The 22013-nt window shown below is 32.4% G+C and overlaps 2 protein-coding genes and 1 long non-coding RNA gene across 9 annotated transcripts; 1 reads left to right on the top strand and 2 right to left on the bottom strand.

Moving 5' to 3' along the window:
- Positions 1–8520: 8520 nt before the first annotated feature.
- On the bottom strand, positions 8521–11728 carry LOC124896076. 3 transcript variants are annotated; one of them, XR_007052497.1, is made up of 3 exons: positions 11215–11702; positions 9225–11150; positions 8521–9026 (listed from the first exon to the last, which is right to left on the bottom strand). It is a non-coding gene; the product is annotated as an uncharacterized LOC124896076 (long non-coding RNA). The 3 variants fall into 3 exon arrangements; XR_007052496.1 differs by having other exon boundaries at positions 8521–11058; positions 11151–11728; XR_007052495.1 differs by having other exon boundaries at positions 8521–11058; positions 11215–11728.
- On the top strand, positions 8715–13662 carry LOC107860201 (formamidase). 5 transcript variants are annotated; one of them, XM_047407348.1, is made up of 8 exons: positions 8715–8936; positions 9845–10082; positions 10167–10357; positions 10596–10831; positions 11696–11939; positions 12082–12189; positions 13098–13167; positions 13306–13662. In XM_047407348.1, exons 1-8 carry the CDS (start codon positions 8715–8717, stop codon positions 13326–13328), a joined length of 1332 nt encoding a protein of 443 aa, XP_047263304.1. In that variant the 3' UTR covers positions 13329–13662. The 5 variants fall into 5 exon arrangements, with proteins under 5 accessions (XP_047263304.1, XP_047263302.1, XP_047263301.1 ...); XM_047407346.1 differs by having other exon boundaries at positions 12992–13167; positions 13306–13511; XM_047407347.1 differs by lacking the exon at positions 8715–8936 and adding an exon at positions 9512–9730.
- Positions 13663–13868: 206 nt separating this feature from the next.
- On the bottom strand, positions 13869–19312 carry LOC107860202 (queuosine salvage protein). The gene is made up of 7 exons (XM_016705476.2): positions 19096–19312; positions 18202–18345; positions 17282–17380; positions 16316–16392; positions 16019–16127; positions 15585–15913; positions 13869–14245 (listed from the first exon to the last, which is right to left on the bottom strand). Exons 1-7 carry the CDS (start codon positions 19163–19165, stop codon positions 14153–14155), a joined length of 921 nt encoding a protein of 306 aa, XP_016560962.1. The 5' UTR covers positions 19166–19312; the 3' UTR covers positions 13869–14152.
- Positions 19313–22013: the final 2701 nt, after the last annotated feature.

Raw genomic sequence — 22013 nt, 5'->3', positions numbered from 1 at the left:
TTGGGAGCTAGTAATTAATAATTTGCACAAACTACTATAAATAAAATATATTAATTACATTCAATGTATGCAACAAAATATTAAAAAGACACGTAAAAAGAAAGACTAATCAATATATTTGCGAATAAAATGATCATAGAATATTCTCTCATATAAATAAAATTTAAATTTGAAATGATAAATAGCTTAAAGAGAAGAATAAAGTTTACACTTATATGTGTCTCATTCAAGGTGTGTATATATAAGAGGTCACAAAATTGGATATACATGCAAACTAAAATTCAAATTCAAAATTGAATGTGGTATGAATTTGTTAGAAAAATAAAATTTTAAAATATCATGATTATCATCACAAAGTTCGATATACATGCAAACTAAAATTCAAATTCAAAATTGAATATGATATGAATTTGTTATAAAGATAAGATTTAAAAATATCATGATTATCTTAAGTTTAATATCCTATACATCAAATAAGTCGTTAATATCCTATACAAAGTTAATGATTTATATGAACCGTTATTTAATTCCACACTAAGAAATAAAAATTAAATTTATTATTATAATTTTTAGTACGCTTATATATTAATATATATTTTTTGGTTTCAGAGAATTTCTATCATGGATAAAAAAGTTATAAATAATGTCCATCATATTTCTTCATATAATTATTAAGATACGTTGTTCATGCTTAACCTAGCTTTCTAACAGTTTTAGCGCTATTTATAAATAACGATATGAATTTGTTATAAAGATAAGATATTAAAATATCTTGATTATCTTAAGTTTAAATTCAAGATTCTAATATACTACTACTATTATTATTTAAATTCAGAATTGTAATTCTTTATCTTTCAATTTTTTTGGCCTGATTAAAATAATAGTAGCTCTTTTCATATTAATGATTTTATTCATTTTGTGCAGCAAGAACTCGTGTAACATGCATTATTAATTAATAAATCTAGTATTTTAAATAAAAAGAATCTAAGTTTTTTTTTTAAATTCTAAGTTTATCGTTGAGAAGATATTTTATCTCCAATTCAAATTCAATCTACTATTTTATCGGATTGGTTAAACAATAATAAGAGTTCGATTAAATTGTTACTACAACTATTACTATTACTTTTTTTAATTATTATTATTACACGTTTTTTTAAAATTAAAAGGCACTTCTACTGCTACTATGTGTAGTGCTACATTTTTTGGTTAAGAATATACTACAGCTACCACTATTATTATCATCATACATTATTATTATTATTATTATTATTATTATTATTTAGATTAATATTTTATATTTCATTTAATTAAATATATTTTAAACAATATTTGAAATGGATAAGTTTATGAACAGTAATAGTTAATTTAGAACTCTTCAATGTTACGTCCCTAATTTCAAGCTAATGTAATCTTGAAAAAAATATTAATACTTTTAAATGAAAATCTCTAATGTTGTAATTCAAAAATTTTATTAAAATATTATTATTTATTATTTTTAAATTATAAAGTAGCTTCTTCTAATTATTATATTATTATAATTGCTGCATTATTATTATTATAATTATTATTATTATTAGTAATGTTGCTACTACTCCTATTACTGTTTATTATTATTATTGTTGTTATTATAATACTATATTACTACATTTTTAAAAATTAAAAGTAGTGCTACTACTTGTACTACTATTTTTTTTGTGTGTGTTTAAACGTGTACTAATACTAATGTTGTTGTTATTATTATTATTAGTAGTAGTTTAACCGCATGTGCCTTGCACATGTAACGTTTGATTATTTAGAATTAAATAATTTTATCTATTGCGGATATTTTTAATAAATTACAAAAAATTCAAGTCACTTTTCAAAAATCTTTCACACTTTAATATAATAATGTAAACATAACATATACTAATATATGTTTTACCAGTTCCAAGTGATTGATGGATCATCACTTTTTCGCTTGCGTACCTCTTTCCCTTGTTGCCATAGGCTAAGTGAGACGCATCAATTTGAACCATATTTGTGTTGTTTTTATATTTAAAATCTTTCCTTATTTTTAAAGTCAAATCTTTAAAAATTTATTAATTACATTTTATTACGTTCTTAAAATATTTTAAAATCTGAAACTTCTTAATTTTTTTCTTATTCTAATAGTTTTATATTTATTTTTAGATTTTTCAAATCTTCTTAAAATCAAATTTAGTTAATTTAAAATTCTTAAACTAATAGAAAAAGTAGCAGTTGTCATTAATTTTGAAGACTTTTAATAAGGAAAGGTTTTACCCTAAATATATTTTATTAATTTTCAACTCTTAAATTAGAAAAAGATATTAAAATTCTGATGTCTTTTAATAAGGAATTCCTTTTACCATAAATATATTTAATTAATTTTTGACTTTTAAATATTAGGAAAAAATAGTGAAAAGACGATTTTGGCTAAAGCAAAGACTTTTAATGAAGGACAAAAAGTTCAATTTACTTTTTTAAGGGTCTTCACACTTTTAATATATTATAGATTATTATTATTATTATTATTATTATTATTATTATTATTTAGGTTAATGTTTTATTTTTATTTAATAGTTGAATATATTTAAAATTATATTTGAAAAGGATAAGTTTATGTTCCTAATTTCAAGCTAATGATAATTTTAATATAATATCTTATATTTTAATTATAATTTTTATTACAATGTTTATAACCTTATCCTAAAAACTATCACGTGGCTTTCTATTGTGCTGCCACGTGGCATCTTGTCTTGTTTTGGTTTTGCTTTTATATATAGAGAGATTATTATTATTATTATTATTATTATTATTATTATTATTATTATTATTATTATTATTATTATTATTATTAATAATAATAATAATAATAATAATAATATTTTATTTTATTTAATATTTCAATATGTTTTAAATTATATTTGAAAGGGATAAGCTTATGTTCCTAATTTCAAGCTAATGATAATTTTAATGTAATATCTTATATTTTAATTATAATTTTTACTACAATGTTTATAACCTCGTCTTAAAAACTGCCATGTGGCTTTCTATTATGCTGCCACGTGGCATCTTGTCTTGTTTTAGTTTTGCTTTTATATATATATATAGAGACTAGCTTATCTGATAACTATAATATAAAGTGTACAAAATTTATATTATCCGTGTATATATATCCTTGTAAAGTTTTTAAATGTTACACCAATAACAATCAATGAAATTTTACTTGTCGGACGATGATTCTTCACTCAAATACACAAAGTAAAGTAGGTATGAAAATTTTAAGAAAACATAGCAATAAATAAGTAAACAGTAACTACAACAAAATAATAATGTAATAATCGAAACACCATAAATAACAAGATGATAAAAACTTTTTAGATGTTTAACCTAAAATCAACCCATCACATACAAATCTTTTCCTTTTCTTTTAAATAGACTTGTTTAATTTCTTGAAGATTTGAGTTTTTCTTTTTTCTACTCAGTATTTGATATTCACATTGGAACCCCGACTAATCTAGATTGTGCATCGCAGGGCCCACCTTAGGGGCAGTGGTGGAGCCGAAATTTTCATTGAGAGAATTCAGAAGTAAATATACGGACTAGTCGAAGGAGATTCAATATTTACTATATATACATAAAAATATTTTTCACCAGGTAAAAATAATATAATTTTTCGATAAAGGGGGTTCGGATGAACCCAGTGAATTCAATGCGGCTTCGCCACTGTCTAGGGAGCATTGTCGACAGAATTTTCTTCATACCCAAATTCAAATCGAAAATCTTTAATTAAGGGTGAAACAGTTTCACCACCGCACTACAATCAATCATGAGTAGAGTTAACTAGAGTCAAGTTGGGGTTTAGGTTTTATAGTATGGGTGTGTGTGGTTGTGTTATATTCCAAAAGTATTGGGGGCGAAAGCGGCTCCGGGTCTCCGCGCATGCCTGTCCATCAACCGTTGGATTATTGTTTCAATATTATGCCCTTCTGCTTTTGGGGATATTGATATGATAGCCTATCGCTTTCATAATTTTAATTTTTCCATAAGGCCACTCAATTTATACTATTGCTATTCAAACAATTTCAATATATATTTTTAGCTAGCAAATGAACATGTCGATCATAGGTTGTAGGGACAAGTCCTCTTTAATCACGAAATAGATAAGCAAGTGACCAAAGGCGATGTGAATTTGTTTGACCGATCGAGGACACATATCATGGGCATGGTAGGGACAATCAAAAGACTATTTTTGTAACAGTGTATCAAAGAGGGAAGTGTACAAGATAATTTATATATATATAGGAGTAGACAAACGAGTGGATAAGGTTAATTTAGTCTGCTGGTAAAATGATTAATTTCACTAGGCTCCCTTTATTTAATTGTAAGAAGAAAAAAGTGTCTACCTAAATTGGTGATATCATCTTCTCGATGATTAGGTTGGAGAAATTTGCATGGTCTTTGTCTACTTTAATGAAAAAAAAAAAAAAAACATAAAAATAAAGTAGGAAGCAAAAAGAAACTTGGACAACAATATAAATAGAAAAGCTTTAGGGTAGCTAGTTTTTCAATACGGACCTTATCATATACGTTATCAGAATCATTATATTTTACATAATTAGGTCATTCAAATGATATCTCATATATATCATTAAGACCAACATGGGTTGTGGTACAACGGATGGGGATGCTCCACCCTTAATCAAAGGTCGAGGGTTCGACTCTGGGTATGGAGAAAAGCTCTATTGAGAGCGCTACCCTCCGAATGGGGCCCTACCCGGCGCGGATCCGTATTAATCGGGCTCCAATGCTGATACCGGACACCGAATGGGAAACAAAAAAATAAAATAATATATATATGAATAAGACTTCTTAAAATGTGAGGTTTATAATCTTGAAAAGATTTAAGTCTTCTATATTGTTAGTGTAAATAACTGTCACCAAATGACATCTATGGATGAGCTTTCTTGAAAGACCGGATATGAGACTTAGAACTTGGAAACAGGCGTGCATTTGATAGGTGAGTAATTATAAATGGCGTCACAAAATAATGTTTTAAGAAAACATTGCAACAACAACGTACTAATGAACACCTGAAAAATTAGGAAAAATAATGTTCTTCGTGTTGTTTTTTTCTAAAAAAAAAAAGGAGCAGTGAAAAGGGTTAAAATAACTCTCTTTAGATTAAAATGACTTTCAAACTTTCAATGATTTTATTGAGCATCAAAGTCTTTAAATAGCCACCTTACAATAGAAAAACAGCATTCAAAATTTAAACTAACTAAAATATTCAACAAATCAAACAACCTAACTTAAATTCAAAATTCAAATTCATCCTAAATTAAATAACTTATTATGCTAAAAACTAGTGAATTTCCAACACTTTGGTTGTGATTTTGTACGCTTGCTTTGTTAAGTTGAGTTAGGTTAATTAATACGATCCAATTACTCGAGCAAGTCCACTTGGAGTATCAAAATATTAGTAACTAGTAAATCAATATATTAAAAATAGGATTATGTACAATGTCTTTAGGCACATGCAATTATTAGAATGCTCGATTATTCAAGTTTGCTGGTTCATTATTCTTGAAAATAAATATATTTTAAAAAAAGAATTATGAGAAAAACAAAAGATTTGATTTAAGAATCAATTAAAAAAGGCTGTGGTGTTGATTAAGAGTGCGAAAACAGTATCAAACAGTATAATCAAATATAAACTATGCATCGAATATTATGTGCCATACTGCAAAAGATATCGAATATTATGATGAAAGGAAAGCTTATAACAAGTCCCTGTCTCGTCGATAAACACATCTGTTCATGGGAAAAAAACTTGTTTTTCATGACCTCCGGGAAAATTCAAAATATAACGGTATCTTTTTAGGGATCTTTAAACGAATAACCGGACAGATTTTCTATTACTTTTTCTAGTTGGTATACGTAGTTTATACACTATCATACATATATTTTACATGAATTATATTGTATATTTTTTTTTTTATATATATTTTTGGGCTATATTCAGTTTAATCAACTGAGTGAACGGCTATTTTAGGTTCTCCTACTTAATTAAAATGTTTTTTAAAAGAACTCTTGACTGACCTTCCAGAAATTTCTGTGTATGAGCGTAGAGAATCCTAAGTAATAATACAGATATGCTTCACTGTACAAAGTTTAACAAAACACTATCACATGGTTCGCATATGCCGCAGCCTCGGCCCATCCCTTCTTCATCACCTGTACCTTAGGGTTTCTGAAATCATCATTTCATATGTGCTTGCTTCTAATTAATTTTTGGGTGATCTAGTAAATGTAAGTTAGTCTTAAAACAGTCTGTGCATAAAAGTTGAAACGAGTTTGTTATATTCTCTACTACTATTTGCCATATAAAATAGAAGTAAACAACAATGAGCTGTGGTATTCATTAACTTGTTTAAGTCATAAGTTCTTGCTGTTATTCATTTTGTGAAGCCACTTAGATTAAACATTATTTCATATGTAAAGTATTAAAGAATAGATGGTTTATGAATGTAGGAAATTAAAGGGGCACCATTGGAAGGACGCGATAGAAGGGCCTCAACAATTTGACAACACATGATTTATAATCTATTCAACTGTTTTCTAGGTTTGTAATTAAGGAAGTCTAACCAATAGTTTTGTTTCCTTTTAATTGGGATCTAAATAGCCGGTCGGATTCATGTTTAAAGTTTCATAGTTGGTATATATTAATTATAGGCTGATTATATACGGTTACATATATATATATACACACATATCCACGAGTTTTATAATTTAAGAGGTTGGGTAAGTCGTTGTATAGGTTAATTCTACTTTAACCGATGATGCCCATATCTCATGATGTTTGTAATATAAGGCGAGTTACGCCTGGTACTATGGATAACTCTACCACTGTATTAACTAGTAGTCATAGGTTTGTTCCTCCTCAGGCTAGCTTTAGGAAGCATTGCAAACAATTAGGTAATTGATATTTGAGAGTAAAATTTTAATATTTTCATATTCAGTCTAACTAGCCCAATAGATAATGGTATTAGTCAGCTCAAAAAATCTCTTAGATCTTGATAATATAATAAAAAAATGAAAAAGAATATTAAATAAGGTTTCTATTAAATATACTCTTTGAAGTTTAAACGTACCGTACCAAATCGAAATTTAATTTATCAATTACTGAATTACCGAACCGAAGCTTAAAAATATGGTGTGTGGTATCTACTTTCAACTACCAAATTGTTGAATTCGGACTTTAAAAATATCGAATCGAATACCGAACGCCCGCTTATTTCCAACGACATGAGTAGTTGATGAACATTGTTGCAACATTCTTGAAAAGTAAATTTCAAGAGGATATAACCTTAATCTACACAAAGAGGAATCACTAGAGTTTATGGAAGTCCAAAAATGCTAGCTTTGGCGTCACCTAATTTTTGATGGGTCGCTAGCTAGTGCCGTGATCCCTCTATTGACTCGTGCATCTGTCGGCGGGGGATTTAAATACAGTAAGTAGCTAGCTTTTCGTGTTCTGGCTTAGTGATTCAATGAAGTTTAGTTGAGCACCATCAAGTCTCAGGTTTAATTCCCAACGGAGATAATCATTGTGTGATTTCTTCCCATTTATTTTAGCCATGATAGACAAAGTTATTTGGTACCTATTGTTAGCCGTCCAAGATGCCACGGTTATAAAAAAAAAAGAATTAGCTAGCTTTTTGTATGAGGTTAACCTAATTGATAAGAGGGGACACTTCTCACATAAGGTTTTCAGTTGAAAAATCGACTGGGTAGCTAAGGTAGAAAGTATCTAACATTTTTCAAGTATGTCCCAATCAGAATGCAATTAATAACCAAACTAAGGAACATGGTGAGGTCAATTGGTTCTTGATTGAAGAGATTGTAACCACCTATGAGATATGTAGTCCTGGAGAAAAGTATTCTCTCAGATGAGTACCAGATGACTATTTCAGCCACTGAGGGACCATCCTTGTGGGCAGACAAAAAACCAAGCACTTGCAGTGAAGTGAAGCCATCAAAAGATATTGGCAAATCCTAAAGATTTTGATTTGTGGGGTCCTCTACAAAAGGCAATTGGGACTAGGATTAGCTTTTGGACCATTGTTTCTGTCCTCAAAATGATGGTACTTGTGAAAAAAAACCACTTCCTTTTCTCTGTTACATGGAGAATGCTAGTGTTGTATCTACGTTAATCCTAAACAGCAGGTACACTTTAAGTTATGAACACTTCAAGAAAAAGATTAATTTGTACTCTCATAAAGCACCAAAAATTAATGAAAGGTTAAATCAAGTCATCACACTAGAATTCAATCTAGATAACACGATAAAACTTTTCGCATATTCCCTGATGAGTGGCTAATGTTGCTTGCAGACAGATTAAGGTAACCTTTACATGGGTGCCTGCCATATTCTTAGAAAATAAATGGCTAACAACAAGACTTGATTTGTCCTGATTTTGCCACTTTAGAAGAAACTTTGTTGAGAGGACACTGGAGGGGAACTCCAAACCATATGCTAACCTATTATTGACTTTGAACAAATGTCATGTAGCTTGAACATGAGTGAAAGAATAAGTTATGTACTATAAAGCTCTCGCTGCTTTTTGATTAAGAAAGCTTAACGAAGGGCGTTTCTACCTTTTCATGTGAATTCGAGCTTGAGAACCTAGCTACTGGCATAGAAAAAAAGGCATGATGAATTCAATAGGTCCAAAGTTGGTACTGCAGGTAGATTTAAAGAAGAAGCCATGGGAACAAAATCCACCTCTTCACAACCGGTGGCACCCGGAGATACCTCCGGTAGCAGACGTGCGAGTTAGGGAGGTGTTCAGGGTTGAGATGGTTGATTTTAGTGGAGGTGGTATAACAAAAGACTACACTGCTGAGGACATCAAGCATGCTGATCAGTCTGTTGTGAGTTCTTCATTGCACTCTCGTGTCATTGTTTTCAACCTTTATTACTTCTATTCAACTGAACCCCTCTTCCGAACTAGTAGTAGTTTCCTGAAAGAAAAAGGTTTAACACGAAGTTAACAGTGAAAGTTCAACCCTGAACCCATATATTCCAACAATAGCCAAAAGACATAAGTAATAAGTTAAACTAGAATGTCCATGGCGTGAGCTTCACTATATTTTTCAATTGTATCGGTCCATATCAACTGAATATTTCCTTTTGAGAGACCTTATTCATAAATATTATACATTTTCTTTTGAGGCTGAAGATCCACCATTGAAGCTAGAAAGAGTTATTTCTTGCTCTAATTTTATTGGGCTGGATTGAGCTAGCTTGTTTCACACTTAGGATGTATACTATTATCAACTGTGTCCAATATCTTTGTCATTTTCAAGAAGGTAAGCCGTGACCATTACAGAGATGTGACTCCCCATTTGTCAGCTAGCGACCTTGTCCCAATCAGTCACCTCCTTTCCTTAGAATGCCAAGTAATGGAAGTAAACATGCTCAGTGATTCATACAACACTAAGTCACCATGGCTCCTCCAACTCCAAGACTTGTAATTCCCATAGACTTAAAGAAAAAACCATGGGAGCAAAAGTTGCCACTCCACAACCGTTGGCACCCAGAGATACCTCCTGTAACAGAGATTAAAACAGGGGAGACGTTCCGAATTGAGATGGTTGATTGGACAGCAGGCGCTATCCAAGATAATAACTCTGCAATTGATGTAAAAACGGTTGATCTATCCACTGTAAGTATGCATAAAGTAACATATCCAGTGAATCAACCAACAAAGAGTCCTAGCTCACAAGTCATAAGATGTTTGAAATCACTTTAGACTGAATCATTAAACTCTCTTATGCAGGTCCATTATCTCAGTGGGCCAGTAAGAGTTGTAGACTTGGATGGAAATCCTGCTGAACCAGGTGACCTTCTTGCTGTTGAAATATGCAACTTGGGGCCTCTCCCTGGAGACGAATGGGGTTTTACAGCTATATTTGATAGAGAGAACGGTGGAGGATTTCTAACAGATCATTTTCCACGTGCAACTAAAGCCATTTGGTATTTCGAAGGCATATATGCCTACTCACCTCATATACCAGGTAAAGCTGTATCTTCTCCTAATATATCCTAGACAAATATACATATCAAATCCTAATGACATTTACCGGAAATCTTTCAAACAGGTGTAAGATTTCCCGGTTTAGTTCATCCTGGAATAATTGGAACAGCGCCTTCAAAAGAACTTCTCAATATCTGGAATGAGAGGGAAAGAAAGCTTGAAGAAACGGGTCCCCAAACTCTCAAATTATGTGAAGTCTTGCATTCAAGACCATTGGCTAACCTACCTTCAACAAAAGGGTGCATTCTTGGCAAGGTATGAAGGCTTGCAATTGTTTCAGGAACTGACCACTTTGTCATTCCCTAACCATTATATATTCTCAATTTAAACCAAAGCTATAAAAGAACAAGAAGATAAATTCCTTATCAACAAGCTGCAGCCCGACATTACTGTAAACAGTAAACAGAATATGATCTAGAGAAAGAGAGTGAACAAACAAACTTAACGGCTAAGCACGTCAATTTTTTTTTTGACAACTCGTGATTGTATGTAGATTCAAGATGGAACTCATGAATGGAATAGAATTGCCAATGAGGCCGCAAGAACAATACCTGGACGTGAAAATGGAGGAAATTGTGACATCAAAAATCTCAGCAGAGGTTCAAAAATATACCTTCCAGTATTTGTAGAAGGAGCAAACCTCAGTACTGGTGATATGCATTTTTCTCAAGGTGATGGTGAAGTATCATTTTGTGGGGCAATCGAGATGAGTGGCTTTCTTGAACTCAAGTACGTTCCACATCTCATTTAGTGCTTAATAGTCATGACTAAATAATCTTCTGCTGCCTTGAGATTGACTGTTACCAAAGTCGATCACTTACATGAACCAGCAAACAGGAAATAAAGTCATATGCACCATTCCATTACAGGCTAATATCAACCAACTTCAAAACTGGGCTCCATTAACAACTGTGTTATTTTTCCTCAGCCACCCACTTCACATCACTTCTAATTTTCTACATCAATGTTAGTCATCTTAAGGTACACGCAAATACACTATAAAAGCTACAACATACACCAAGAGGAGAGCAATTAAAAGATACTAAACCTGGATTTCTCTGAAGCATCCAAGAGAACTCCCTCTTTAGTTATCAGTTAGACGCTTTGACAACCTGGATTTCTCTGAAGCATCCAAGAGAACTCCCTCTTTAGTTATCAGTTAGACGCTTTGACCTTTTCCAACTGTGAGGTACTCTTGTTCATCTGCCAGTTACAAAGAGAGGCAAACCCAACCTACTAACTGGAATTAGAAATCCAAGTAGGGAAAGTACAGTCAATAAAACAACACAATAAGCTTGAGAAACACATAACTAAACCAAACTTCACATGGTGAAACCACATACTCCTAAATCTTATTTACCTCCTGCACATCCCAGAATATCTTTTATATATGTACCTGATCTATGAAGTACAATCTGAAAAACAACACCAGCTATTAACTCTTCATTTCAGCATGAACACAAGAGAGATCTCCTTAAGCACCACTCTTTTTGCATCAAGTGCTTTACTTTCTATGCGCTATACATCTGCATTTGTAAGCTAACAATGGACCTGTACCAGACATTAGATTTACATCGTTTCGCCTGTAAACAGGTGTGAAATTATAAGAAACGGAATGAAAGAATATCTCACTCCGATGGGACCCACACCACTACATGTAAACCCAATATTTGAGATAGGGCCCATGGAGCCAAGATTCTCAGAGTGGTTGGTGTTTGAGGGCATCAGTGTAGATGAAAGTGGACAACAGCACTATCTTGATGCCAGTGTTGCATACAAGCGTGCAGTACTAAATGCAATTGATTACCTCTCAAAATTTGGCTACACAAAGGAACAGGTATTAAAAATCTCTCCCTAAATATTCCCTTGTAACAGAAGATTCCCAGGAATAGATAACATTAATATCCAGGAGAGTAAGGAAATTTGAGTAAATGTGACACTAATAATTTCTGTGACCACCATGATGTTGGTGCTATCAGGTTTATCTTCTACTTTCGTGCTGTCCCTGTGAAGGAAGGATTTCAGGAATTGTTGATGCCCCTAATGCTGTTGCCACCCTTGCCATTCCAACTGCTATTTTTGACCAGGTATTATTAGAAGTTTTCTGAGTTCAGTCATGGTAAATTATAAGAGTTGCAACCTACAAGTCCAATAAAGGTGACCACCATCTAGTGACTCCAATCTCTGTAATTGCTATATCTTCTGGGGCTCTAGGCTACTAAGCATGAGTAATCCATGGCAAGATTCATACTAAGTCAAGATATCATATAGGAACATCCTCTCTGATAGTAATTGCAACCTACAATTCCCATGCAATAACTGAAATCCGCACTAAGTTATACTTTCAGAGGTAGAACAGCAATCTATAGCATAGCATCAGTAATCACCATGTGAATACTTAGACCTAACATGATATGATTCTGGCACCCTAAGTAGAACAAGTAGATAACTACAGAGATAAACCACAAGTAGTAAATTTTTTCCAGTTCATTGAATTCAATCTGAAACAAAAAGTAGCCAACAAGGTCATCTGTTGTGTGTATCCAAGGAGTCTCATGTTTTACTAAATAACTTGGAGTTTATACTAGCAAAATAAATATCTATTCTGCTACAGTTTATATGCTAATGCTGAATCAGTAAGTTTGTCACATATTTCTTGCTGATTTCTGAACCTTGTTGTGCTAGGGACAATTAATTATGAAGACGAGATTTTATTAAATGCCCATCACATAATGCTAAATACTAATGACTTGTAAGGATTACGAGTTGCTTTAGACTCCACAGAATCTTTTCCTTCTGAACAATTTAAGAAATTCCATTTCTGTGGCCTCCAAATTTCTTTCTAAGAGCATTCTTTTCCTGTGCTATGCTTATGTAAGTACCTTACAGGAATATCAGACAAATAAGCTGTGTACACAAATAGCTTTCTCGTTTCTTATTTCATGGAAGATAAAGCAAAGGCAGTCTAGTCTGACACAATCTTATATCCTTTTAGCATCAAAATCAGCTATTATCACATGACCAGGATGGAAATTCCTTGTTAAGTGTCAATGAAACCACATCAGGTGGGTAATTAAAAATGATAGATACATGTAACTGATATAGATATATTGAAATCTACTTCTAAGATATCAGCCGCTATTATTGGTTTTCATAAATGGGAAGTTCTGTATTATTCCAACCGAATTGGTTGTTTGATGCAGGATATTCGCCCAAAGGTCAATAAAGTGCCTATTGGGCCAAGACTAGTGAGGAATCCAGTAATTCCGCAATGTACTTATGATGGAAGCCTGCCAATCACCAAAAATCCCTTGCTTGATCAACAAGGGAGCAGCTGCAACATGGATGCTCGTTCTTGAGCAGGGGATATGCATGTACCGGCACAGCTACTGCTGAAAGATATGACCAAGTTGAAAGAAGCAAAACTGAGATGCATGTAGTCTAACTAGACCTCCTAAGCATCTAAAGATGTAAACATGTTCCGGAAAATGTAAATAGCTCAGTATCACCTGTGAGACCATAAATCGTTTTGGAATCGTAACATGGAAAACTTCATACTAGGACTAATCATCCTAATGTTGCTGCCTTTCGTAAATTTTTAAGAGATAAGAAATATTTCTTAAGCTCTAAAAATAGGAAAGAGTCGTCTTCCAGAGTCCATTTAGGAAATGAGGTTTAAAGAAGACATTCTTGTTGCAATGTCTCTACCATACAAAAATCATGGAAACAGTCAAAGCAATAAAAAACACAGGACACAGAGGACCACTTGAGCAAAAAAAACAGGCATTTCTCCAGCCACCATTTACCATTAAAGAAAATATAACATGTAAGTAGGTCAAATCAGAGGAATCTAACAAGATTGAAAGAGTTTAAACAACTGATATTCAACCTCTGTACTCTAAAGAAAGTATATTCACTGCCAGGGGAAAAGAACCCTGTATAATTCCATTCCTGTACTTTTACACCTTGACACATAAATGTCCAAATCCCAAAATCAAAAGAATCATTTGAACGCAAGACTGCAATGGAGATGGAGCTAAAATTCTGTAGTCAATAATAGATAGAGAGTGTCCGATGGTGTTGAAGAGATGGGCATTGTATACCAAAAGCCCATAACCAAAGATCCAGTTCCACACTCAACACCTGGAAAGTAAAACGAATGTCACATTTTAGTGAAATGAAATTTGAACAAAGATATTGGAAAATTGGGAACTCACTTTGGAATACACATAAAACAGGAATAACCATGTCAGTAAACTTTAGAAAGGAAAAAGTTCTACCAAATATCTTGCAACAAACTCAGCGTACATGTCAAACTGTTACCACACAAGCAGCCTTTATTTATTTATTGCTTGTACAGTGAAATAAGGTACTCCCTCTATCCCATTTTATGTGTCGCCACTTGGTAAAGTTCACCAAATTATCCTTTATCAAAAAATGTGTCAATATCTTTTTTTTTTTTAATTAAGTGGGACCAATAAAGGTAAAAGGGTAATTGTGCCTTTAAAAAGTTGCCAAATAAGGAAAGGCGACACTTATTTTGGGACGGATTAAAAAGGAAATGATGACACATAATTTGGGACGGAGGGAGTATATAGATCTTAGCTCATATATAACTTACCTTAATCATTGGACATGTAACGAGAAACCTTTTTATTTTTCCTTGTATTTTAACGCCAGTTATAGATACACACTTTGAGACGCCAACATAATATAAGGAAGAAACTTAGCTGGTACTTGCCTTGGTTATAAGCTTAAAATCTAAATAGTCTTGAACAATGAGAAAAACAAGGGCACCACATGGGGAGATTGTCTTCCATTTTCCCTCTACTCTTCTAGCAACATGACACAAAAACCGGCACCTAAGCTGTATGCTACTGTTTACCGCACTATGAACAGTTCCCAATACCCAGAAGTATCAAGCGAAATAGACAAAGGATGACAAAAATTTTATGATAAAGCTTTTTATTTATACTTCATAAAAGCTCTAGGATGACAGATATGAAAAAAGACTAACTTGGAGTATCAAAAAAGATGCCAAATTTACTTATTTTTATGATTTCTTGTTCCAATAGGCGGAGAACTCATACAAAATGGAAAATTCGTTACACTTTGTACATTTTAAATCAATGAGTATTCATCAATGATCTAACACCAACAATTTAGATGGCCAGGATTTTAGTTAATATCAGTCGCTTAACTGTTAAAGCTAAAAGAATGATTTTTATATCCTAGATTATTTTATGAAGTCAAGTCATCTATCAGCAAATTCAGGAAATAATTGGTCTTCTATGTGAGGTATAGGGAATATACTTAAATTAAGTATTGCATGTCTACTCACAAACCAGCAAATAGGAGACACCAAGCTTTAACCATGCAAGAAAATACATATTCATTCTATAAATTGGGCGAGTGTATATTAGGAATCATCAAATTGAACCACTGAAAAAACAGGACAACAATAGCAATGAGCAAGACCAACCTGCTTCCCAGTCTTTTTACTGATCAACTCCTTTATTTTCTCCACAGCATAAACAGAGCAGGCTCGAAGTTCTACCTCCTCCTCACTGCCTGAGATAATTTCAGTATTTTTCTTGATGATATTATCCAGGGATGAACGATATCTCAGCACTCCAAGTTGCTGAAGGACAGCTGGAACAATATAATCAGCAAATATGGTTATTGAACTTATGTCTTCAAAATCACCATATCCTTGACCCTTAAATGCACCCCACAAATCAGCAGCAAAAATTTGAGCTCTTTTATACAAGAAAATCTGGTGGCCTTTGTACACCGTGTGATCACGGAAGCCTGCAACAGTAAAATAAGCAAGGATACATATATGATTGCATCTCATTGTCGGAAATAATGATCAAACTTGACATGTAAAAGAAAAACTATAGAAAACAACAATACCAGGGAAGTGGCTTGTCATAAGAGCTACAAGCTTTGCAGCAGAGTTGTCGCAGGACTCCACAAGTTTGGATGCCTTTCCCTCAAAGCTCTTCTCAAGCTCAAGACCAACCTTAACATTGATTTCACATAGCTATTAGCTGCTAACAATCTTAGGAGATCACAATATTTTATAATTCACAGCAAATCATGACTTCTGGAACATTAAGAAAATGCATATAATTCGGAAAAAAAAAACTACGACCTACTGGAACATTAAAAGAATGCGTGTAACACCAAATCAAGAATTAAGAAGTGTACCTCATGCAATAAGCGCACCCGTTCATCCTCCAAAGGCAGTGGTCTTGACCAGTTCAACATTTTCCTCAACTGAGGACCTAATAATTGGTGTTCGAAATGAGATTATTTCAAAAAAATATGCAAGGGAAAGGCTACAAAATTTTATAACTTAAACACATTCAAGACATTTGCCAAACTATTTATATAAAGCAACTGTGAGTTGTTTAACATAATTACTTCTAGGTAATTACTTCTGTTCTAAGCTCTAATATCTATTAATCCTATGTGTCATTTTTGCTGCATCTGTTATGATCCCTCTAATATTTTATAAATCTTATGTGTCTCTATTGCTACATCAACTATAATCCTTTACCATTTCCTGATTTAACCTTGAGGATGTGGAATAAATTTACAATAGGTGTTTAACTCTAAAGATATATAGAGAGTTCCATTTTAGCGGTTTTAAACTAGGATTCCCCACAATTTTTTTGTTGAGGCAATGAGCTACTTCAAAGAAGAAAGGAAGATTTCAACTGAAGACTAAAACATGATACATGTGTTTTTAATCTTGGATTCCCTTACTTTTAATATTTAGTGAGGACCTTAAGCTTAATGATCACAAATAGTTGGAGTAGAAAGGGATTGGATTGTCGGTTAGGTATTCAAAAAAAAGAGAGAAACTCATCCCCATTCTTAAGGGACCACCTTTGTATACAAATTGAGAAACTGTTCGGTGAACATCTTATACAGAACCCCGGAGTGAATCAGTGGACACCAAGAGTTGCATGCCACTAGTACATGAGATGGGTGGAGTACAGAAGCAAACTATTTTGAGTTGGGGCACTGTTAGGCTCGTCTCTTTGAGTTCGAGCGGTTGAACTCCTCCCAGGGATGAGAAATTTACTAGCACTCCCATCTCTAAGTATTCTTTACTACGGAAATTCAAGCGTATTTCAGGTAGGCAGAGTGCCAAAGAAACCTGCTTACCCGTATATTTCTGTAGACGATCAGCATCAAATGCAGATTTGTCACTTTCAAGAGTAGCCTTTAATCCAGATGCCAGATGATCATAACTCATCTCCTCGTCTGCAATTAGATGCAAGTAAGAAGTCAATAGGCCAGAGAATACTTCCAAACAACTGAAAACAAAACTGCTATAAGAAACTTTAACGAAGCCCTAGAATCAAGCATCATGAATAGGGTTCTGTATTACAAACTTTCTTGATTGACATAAATGGGCAAGTTCAAGGAAAAGAAGTTAGAAGATACCACTTACTTTTTGCCTAAGTATAACCCTGAAGTTTCCCAGCACTTATGTCTATCATGCTCCCAACCCCAAGAAATAAAGAGCAAACTATTTCTTTCATTAGTGTTTTTGTCTGAATAGCAACATACAGATTCTTTGATTGGTCCTCGTGAAAATATTACAGGAAAGGAACAAGCTTATTTTCAGATAACTAACAAACATGGTCAAAGATATGGTACCATCACGACATATGGAAGAAGACAGATAATAAAAATATGAAACATATACCTAGTAAGTTGAATATAGTGGAATTAATGAAAAGAGTATTATACATATGATACCTTGTTCTTTACAAGAGGGAAAGTTAGCATAGAAAGGTAGATGATGGCTTTGTAAAAGAGTAACACTTTGTGTAAGTGGACAACTTCTCAAACCAAAGGTCAATAGAGAGCCAAATGCTCGCGTGCACCCAAACAGACACACATGGAATCAGAAGAAAATCTAGCTATACTACTATAAAAAATAAATAAATATAAAAAAACTTGTATACAAAAAATTTGAAACGACCATTTGTCATTGGTAAAGCAATATAACAACCTTAGCATCGGAAAAAATTAACAAGGTTGCTTATGCTAGCTAAATGGTAAACTTATTAAAGTACCTGGCCAGAAGCAGAAATTCAATGTATCCAAGACGAGCAAGTACTGAACAGTGAGTGGCCCATTATCAAAATAGTGAATCCCTTCGAAATCCCACTCCACTTTCGGTATTGAATTCTTCATAGTTTCAGCTACCTTCTCAATGCCTACACATAACAGAAACCAAAATATTATCTTATACATCAAATACAACCCATTTTAAATGACCATTAAACGTGATTCTAAGGCCCCCTTTGGACATGATTTGAAGTCGAAGTTTTGCTTGGACATGCAATTTGGATTTCTTAAGTTAGTATTTTTTTTCTCATAAACATGAAAATCCCACAAGTTGATCCAATCATCAGGAATCTGAGCAAACCATAGTTCATAAACAATCTATGCCACATTCATAAATCACATATCTCCATGTTCATTTTATAAACAAATGTTTACAATTACAAACTTACAAATACACGTAATTTGTAAGGATACACTAGTCAACAATAGCCGTAACTAGCTAGTCTTTGACATAATCATGTCACATGGTACATACAATCTCTTCAAGCCAAGCATGAGCACTCGTCTTTTATTTTCTTTGCAAAATTTAAGACAATAGGTTTTTTTTTTTCATAAAATACAAACTTATGCATCAAGCTTTACATTTTTAAAAATTTGAAACCAACGATGTATGTCGAAATGTTGATCTCATGATTCCAAATGGCATATCAAAAAGCCTAGTAAAATAAGAAAACAGAGAGCATTGCAGATATCTAAGAGCAATGGACAGAGAGGATTCATATAACCGATTCTAACTAATTTGAGATTAAAAAAATAATAAGTAATAAATTCAACGCGGGACGGAAATGCATTCGTTTGAGAAAGGTAAAATGGAAAACACGAAGAGAATGTGGAGAGACCTGAGAAATCGACGGTGACATGAGAGGATTGAGTAGCGACCCAAGCAGTGGTAGACCTAACTTGTTCCATGGCGGCTCAACCTCAACAACAACCCTAGTGGTAGTTAGTTAAGAGAATGGAGGATAAGAAAGAAAGAAAGAGGACGTTCCTGTTTGTGTGCAACCGAAAATTCGCGCTATTATTTGGTGCTTTGCTTTCCCCAAAATTTGACTAGTCGGTGAAGCTCCAAAATTGGCTTATAATCCACTCGTCAGTAAATGGGCCCCTTGTCGGTTTCAAAATTAAGTGCCCACTACATAAATTTCAAAATTTTGACTTTTTACACCATTACTGTAAATTGTACTTTTGGTTCCGTCGCAATATATAATTTTCTTAATTTTGAGTTTATTGAGAGCCATAATATATCCATGAACATAAATTTTTCACTATAAAGATATAAAATTGACTCCAGAGTCCAGATATACCTTTTGGAGGTCTATCAACGTACATAATTAGCCCTCTGATATATCCAACAAAGATATATAATTAGTTGAAATTTTTTTAATTACTTTATAAGGGTGAAGATTCGTATAAATATAGTAAGTTAAAGTGTATATTTATGCTATTTTTAAAAAAATAACCTTTAAACAACATGTTTTCAACCAAATTAAAGGCGGTCATTTTAAATGTCAAAGAAAAGTTTAATATCGCAACTTCTAAAATCGACACTAGGCCAGGTGAAGCAACTAACTTTGCGAGGTGCATTGAATGTCCATATTTGGGGCTATGGCCATATGCCTTTGAACTGAAGAAAAGTTAAGAATAGCATGGTCAAAATAAATATTTCTTTGCTATATATTTTCTAAAAATTACACGAATATACAACTTATATTTTTAATATTACAAAAAATCTCAATTCTCTAAATATATTACAAAAATCCCAATATATACACATAATGCTCGGCTATGTTGTGTATATTAATAGGGAGAGAGAGTAAAGTAATTAAAAAAGTGGGAGAGAGAGTAATTACTTCCAAAATGATTGATATTTATGTTATTTATACATATATTTTATCCAACCACGAAACCCAAAGTAAGAGAGCTCTCACTTACCTCATGAGCGAGGAGTGTGTGGGATGGGGTTTTTTGTATCAAAAATAAAAATAAAAAGAATTAAATATCAATGTCACTAATAATATAAATATAAATATTTGCACTTTTTAACTATCTGATTCACCATATAACCAATTTAAAATCCCTTCCCCTTACTAATAAAGCTTTATTCCGTCACCAAAACAAGAGGAAATGAAAGGGAAAAAATGGAAGGAAGCAACGTATGTACTTAAACTGGATTACCATTGGGCCTGATCAAATAAGACTTGCATACCGGATTACCATTGGGCCTATGATCAAATAAGGCTTGCATACTGGATTACCATTGGGCCTGTGATAAAATAAGGCTTGCATACTGGATTACCATTGGGCCTGATTAAAATCGGACTGTGATCCTAAGTAGAAAACTTTCCGAGCACTAGCAAGTAACAGGCGTTAAGAGGGCTTTTGGTGGACGTATATTTTGGGGGAAGGGACAAAAATAGCGCTTCATTCTAAAATAATTTCATCATAATAGTCATCCAAAATTAATTATCTGTGATTTGTTACTAAATTAATTCCTATTTTTAGCCATTTTGATGTCTACTTTTATCCATTTCGATGTAGGCTTCGTCTCCTTCTTTATCTCTGTTTTTAGTTTTTGTTGTTCCATTTTCAGAAAAATGTGGTCCATTGTTCTTATGAAAAAGGAGTTCGACTTTTCTATTTCTTTTTTTTAACTACTACATTTAAATATATATATATATATATATATATATATATATCAAAGTGGTATAAACGTTGTATAAGTTTGGTATAAGGGTTGTATATGCATGTGTAGGTTCCCTCTCTTTTGAAAAAAGAGTATTAATATTGCATAAGCGTGGTATCAATTTTGTATAGGCATGCATATGTTTCGTTTTTTAAAAAAAAAGTGTATCAATATGGTATAAGTGTTGTATTAATTTGGTATAGGAATTGTATATGCATGCATAGGTTCCGTCTCTTGCGAAAAAGTATATCGATATTTGTATAAGCATTGTATCAATTTTTTATAAAAACTGTATATGCAGGAAAGAGCCAAAGTAGCCCAATGAATATTAATTGATATTAATTTGGCCGACTGATCATAATGCGATAAATTGATCAAATGCTAACCATTTGTTGTCTTTTTGATTTTTTTTTTTAGATTTTTTGAAAAAAAAATTTAAATATGATTTTATGCCCTCAACTTTTAAAAATTATCAAAATCACTCAACTATTAATTTATCTACTAACATACAACCAAATGTTGAGAAAACAATTTATATGTCTTCAATTGATAAAATAATTAACAACAAACTAATTATTATGATTGTTATTCTTCTAAAATTTGAATAAAAATATCACAAGTACGAGCTAAATAAGTTTATTTAACCATAATCAATTGAATAGAGAAAATACATTTTGATAAATATGATTGATGGATATAAATATATTTTATATATTCTTAAATTTGTTGATGAAAATTCTTAATTACTTTCACTTGAATTAATTATTTTATTGAATTTGGTCTTTTTAATAAAATTTCCGAATGAATTATTTCTGAATAGATTAGTGCTAATTTTTTGGTTTTTTCTTTATTGATGATGTTGATTTTCCTTGAATATATATATATTTTTTTGGTAAAGAGAACAAACTTTTGTTAAGCTAATTACCACACTCGTCTCTGTTCAAAATTCATAAAACCAAAATAAGGTAATCGTTAATATGGATCGTTACGTTATGTTTGATATACAACTTTACTGACCACTTTTTAATAATTTATTAAAATTATCATAACCATTATATGACATATACAGAAAAT

The sequence above is a fragment of the Capsicum annuum genome, chromosome 2 (assembly GCF_002878395.1).
Source record: "Capsicum annuum cultivar UCD-10X-F1 chromosome 2, UCD10Xv1.1, whole genome shotgun sequence".
In the NCBI taxonomy this organism is placed as follows: domain Eukaryota; kingdom Viridiplantae; phylum Streptophyta; class Magnoliopsida; order Solanales; family Solanaceae; genus Capsicum; species Capsicum annuum.
Note: the sequence above shows the minus strand (reverse complement) of the source record. Positions and strands in the feature narration are given on the sequence as shown.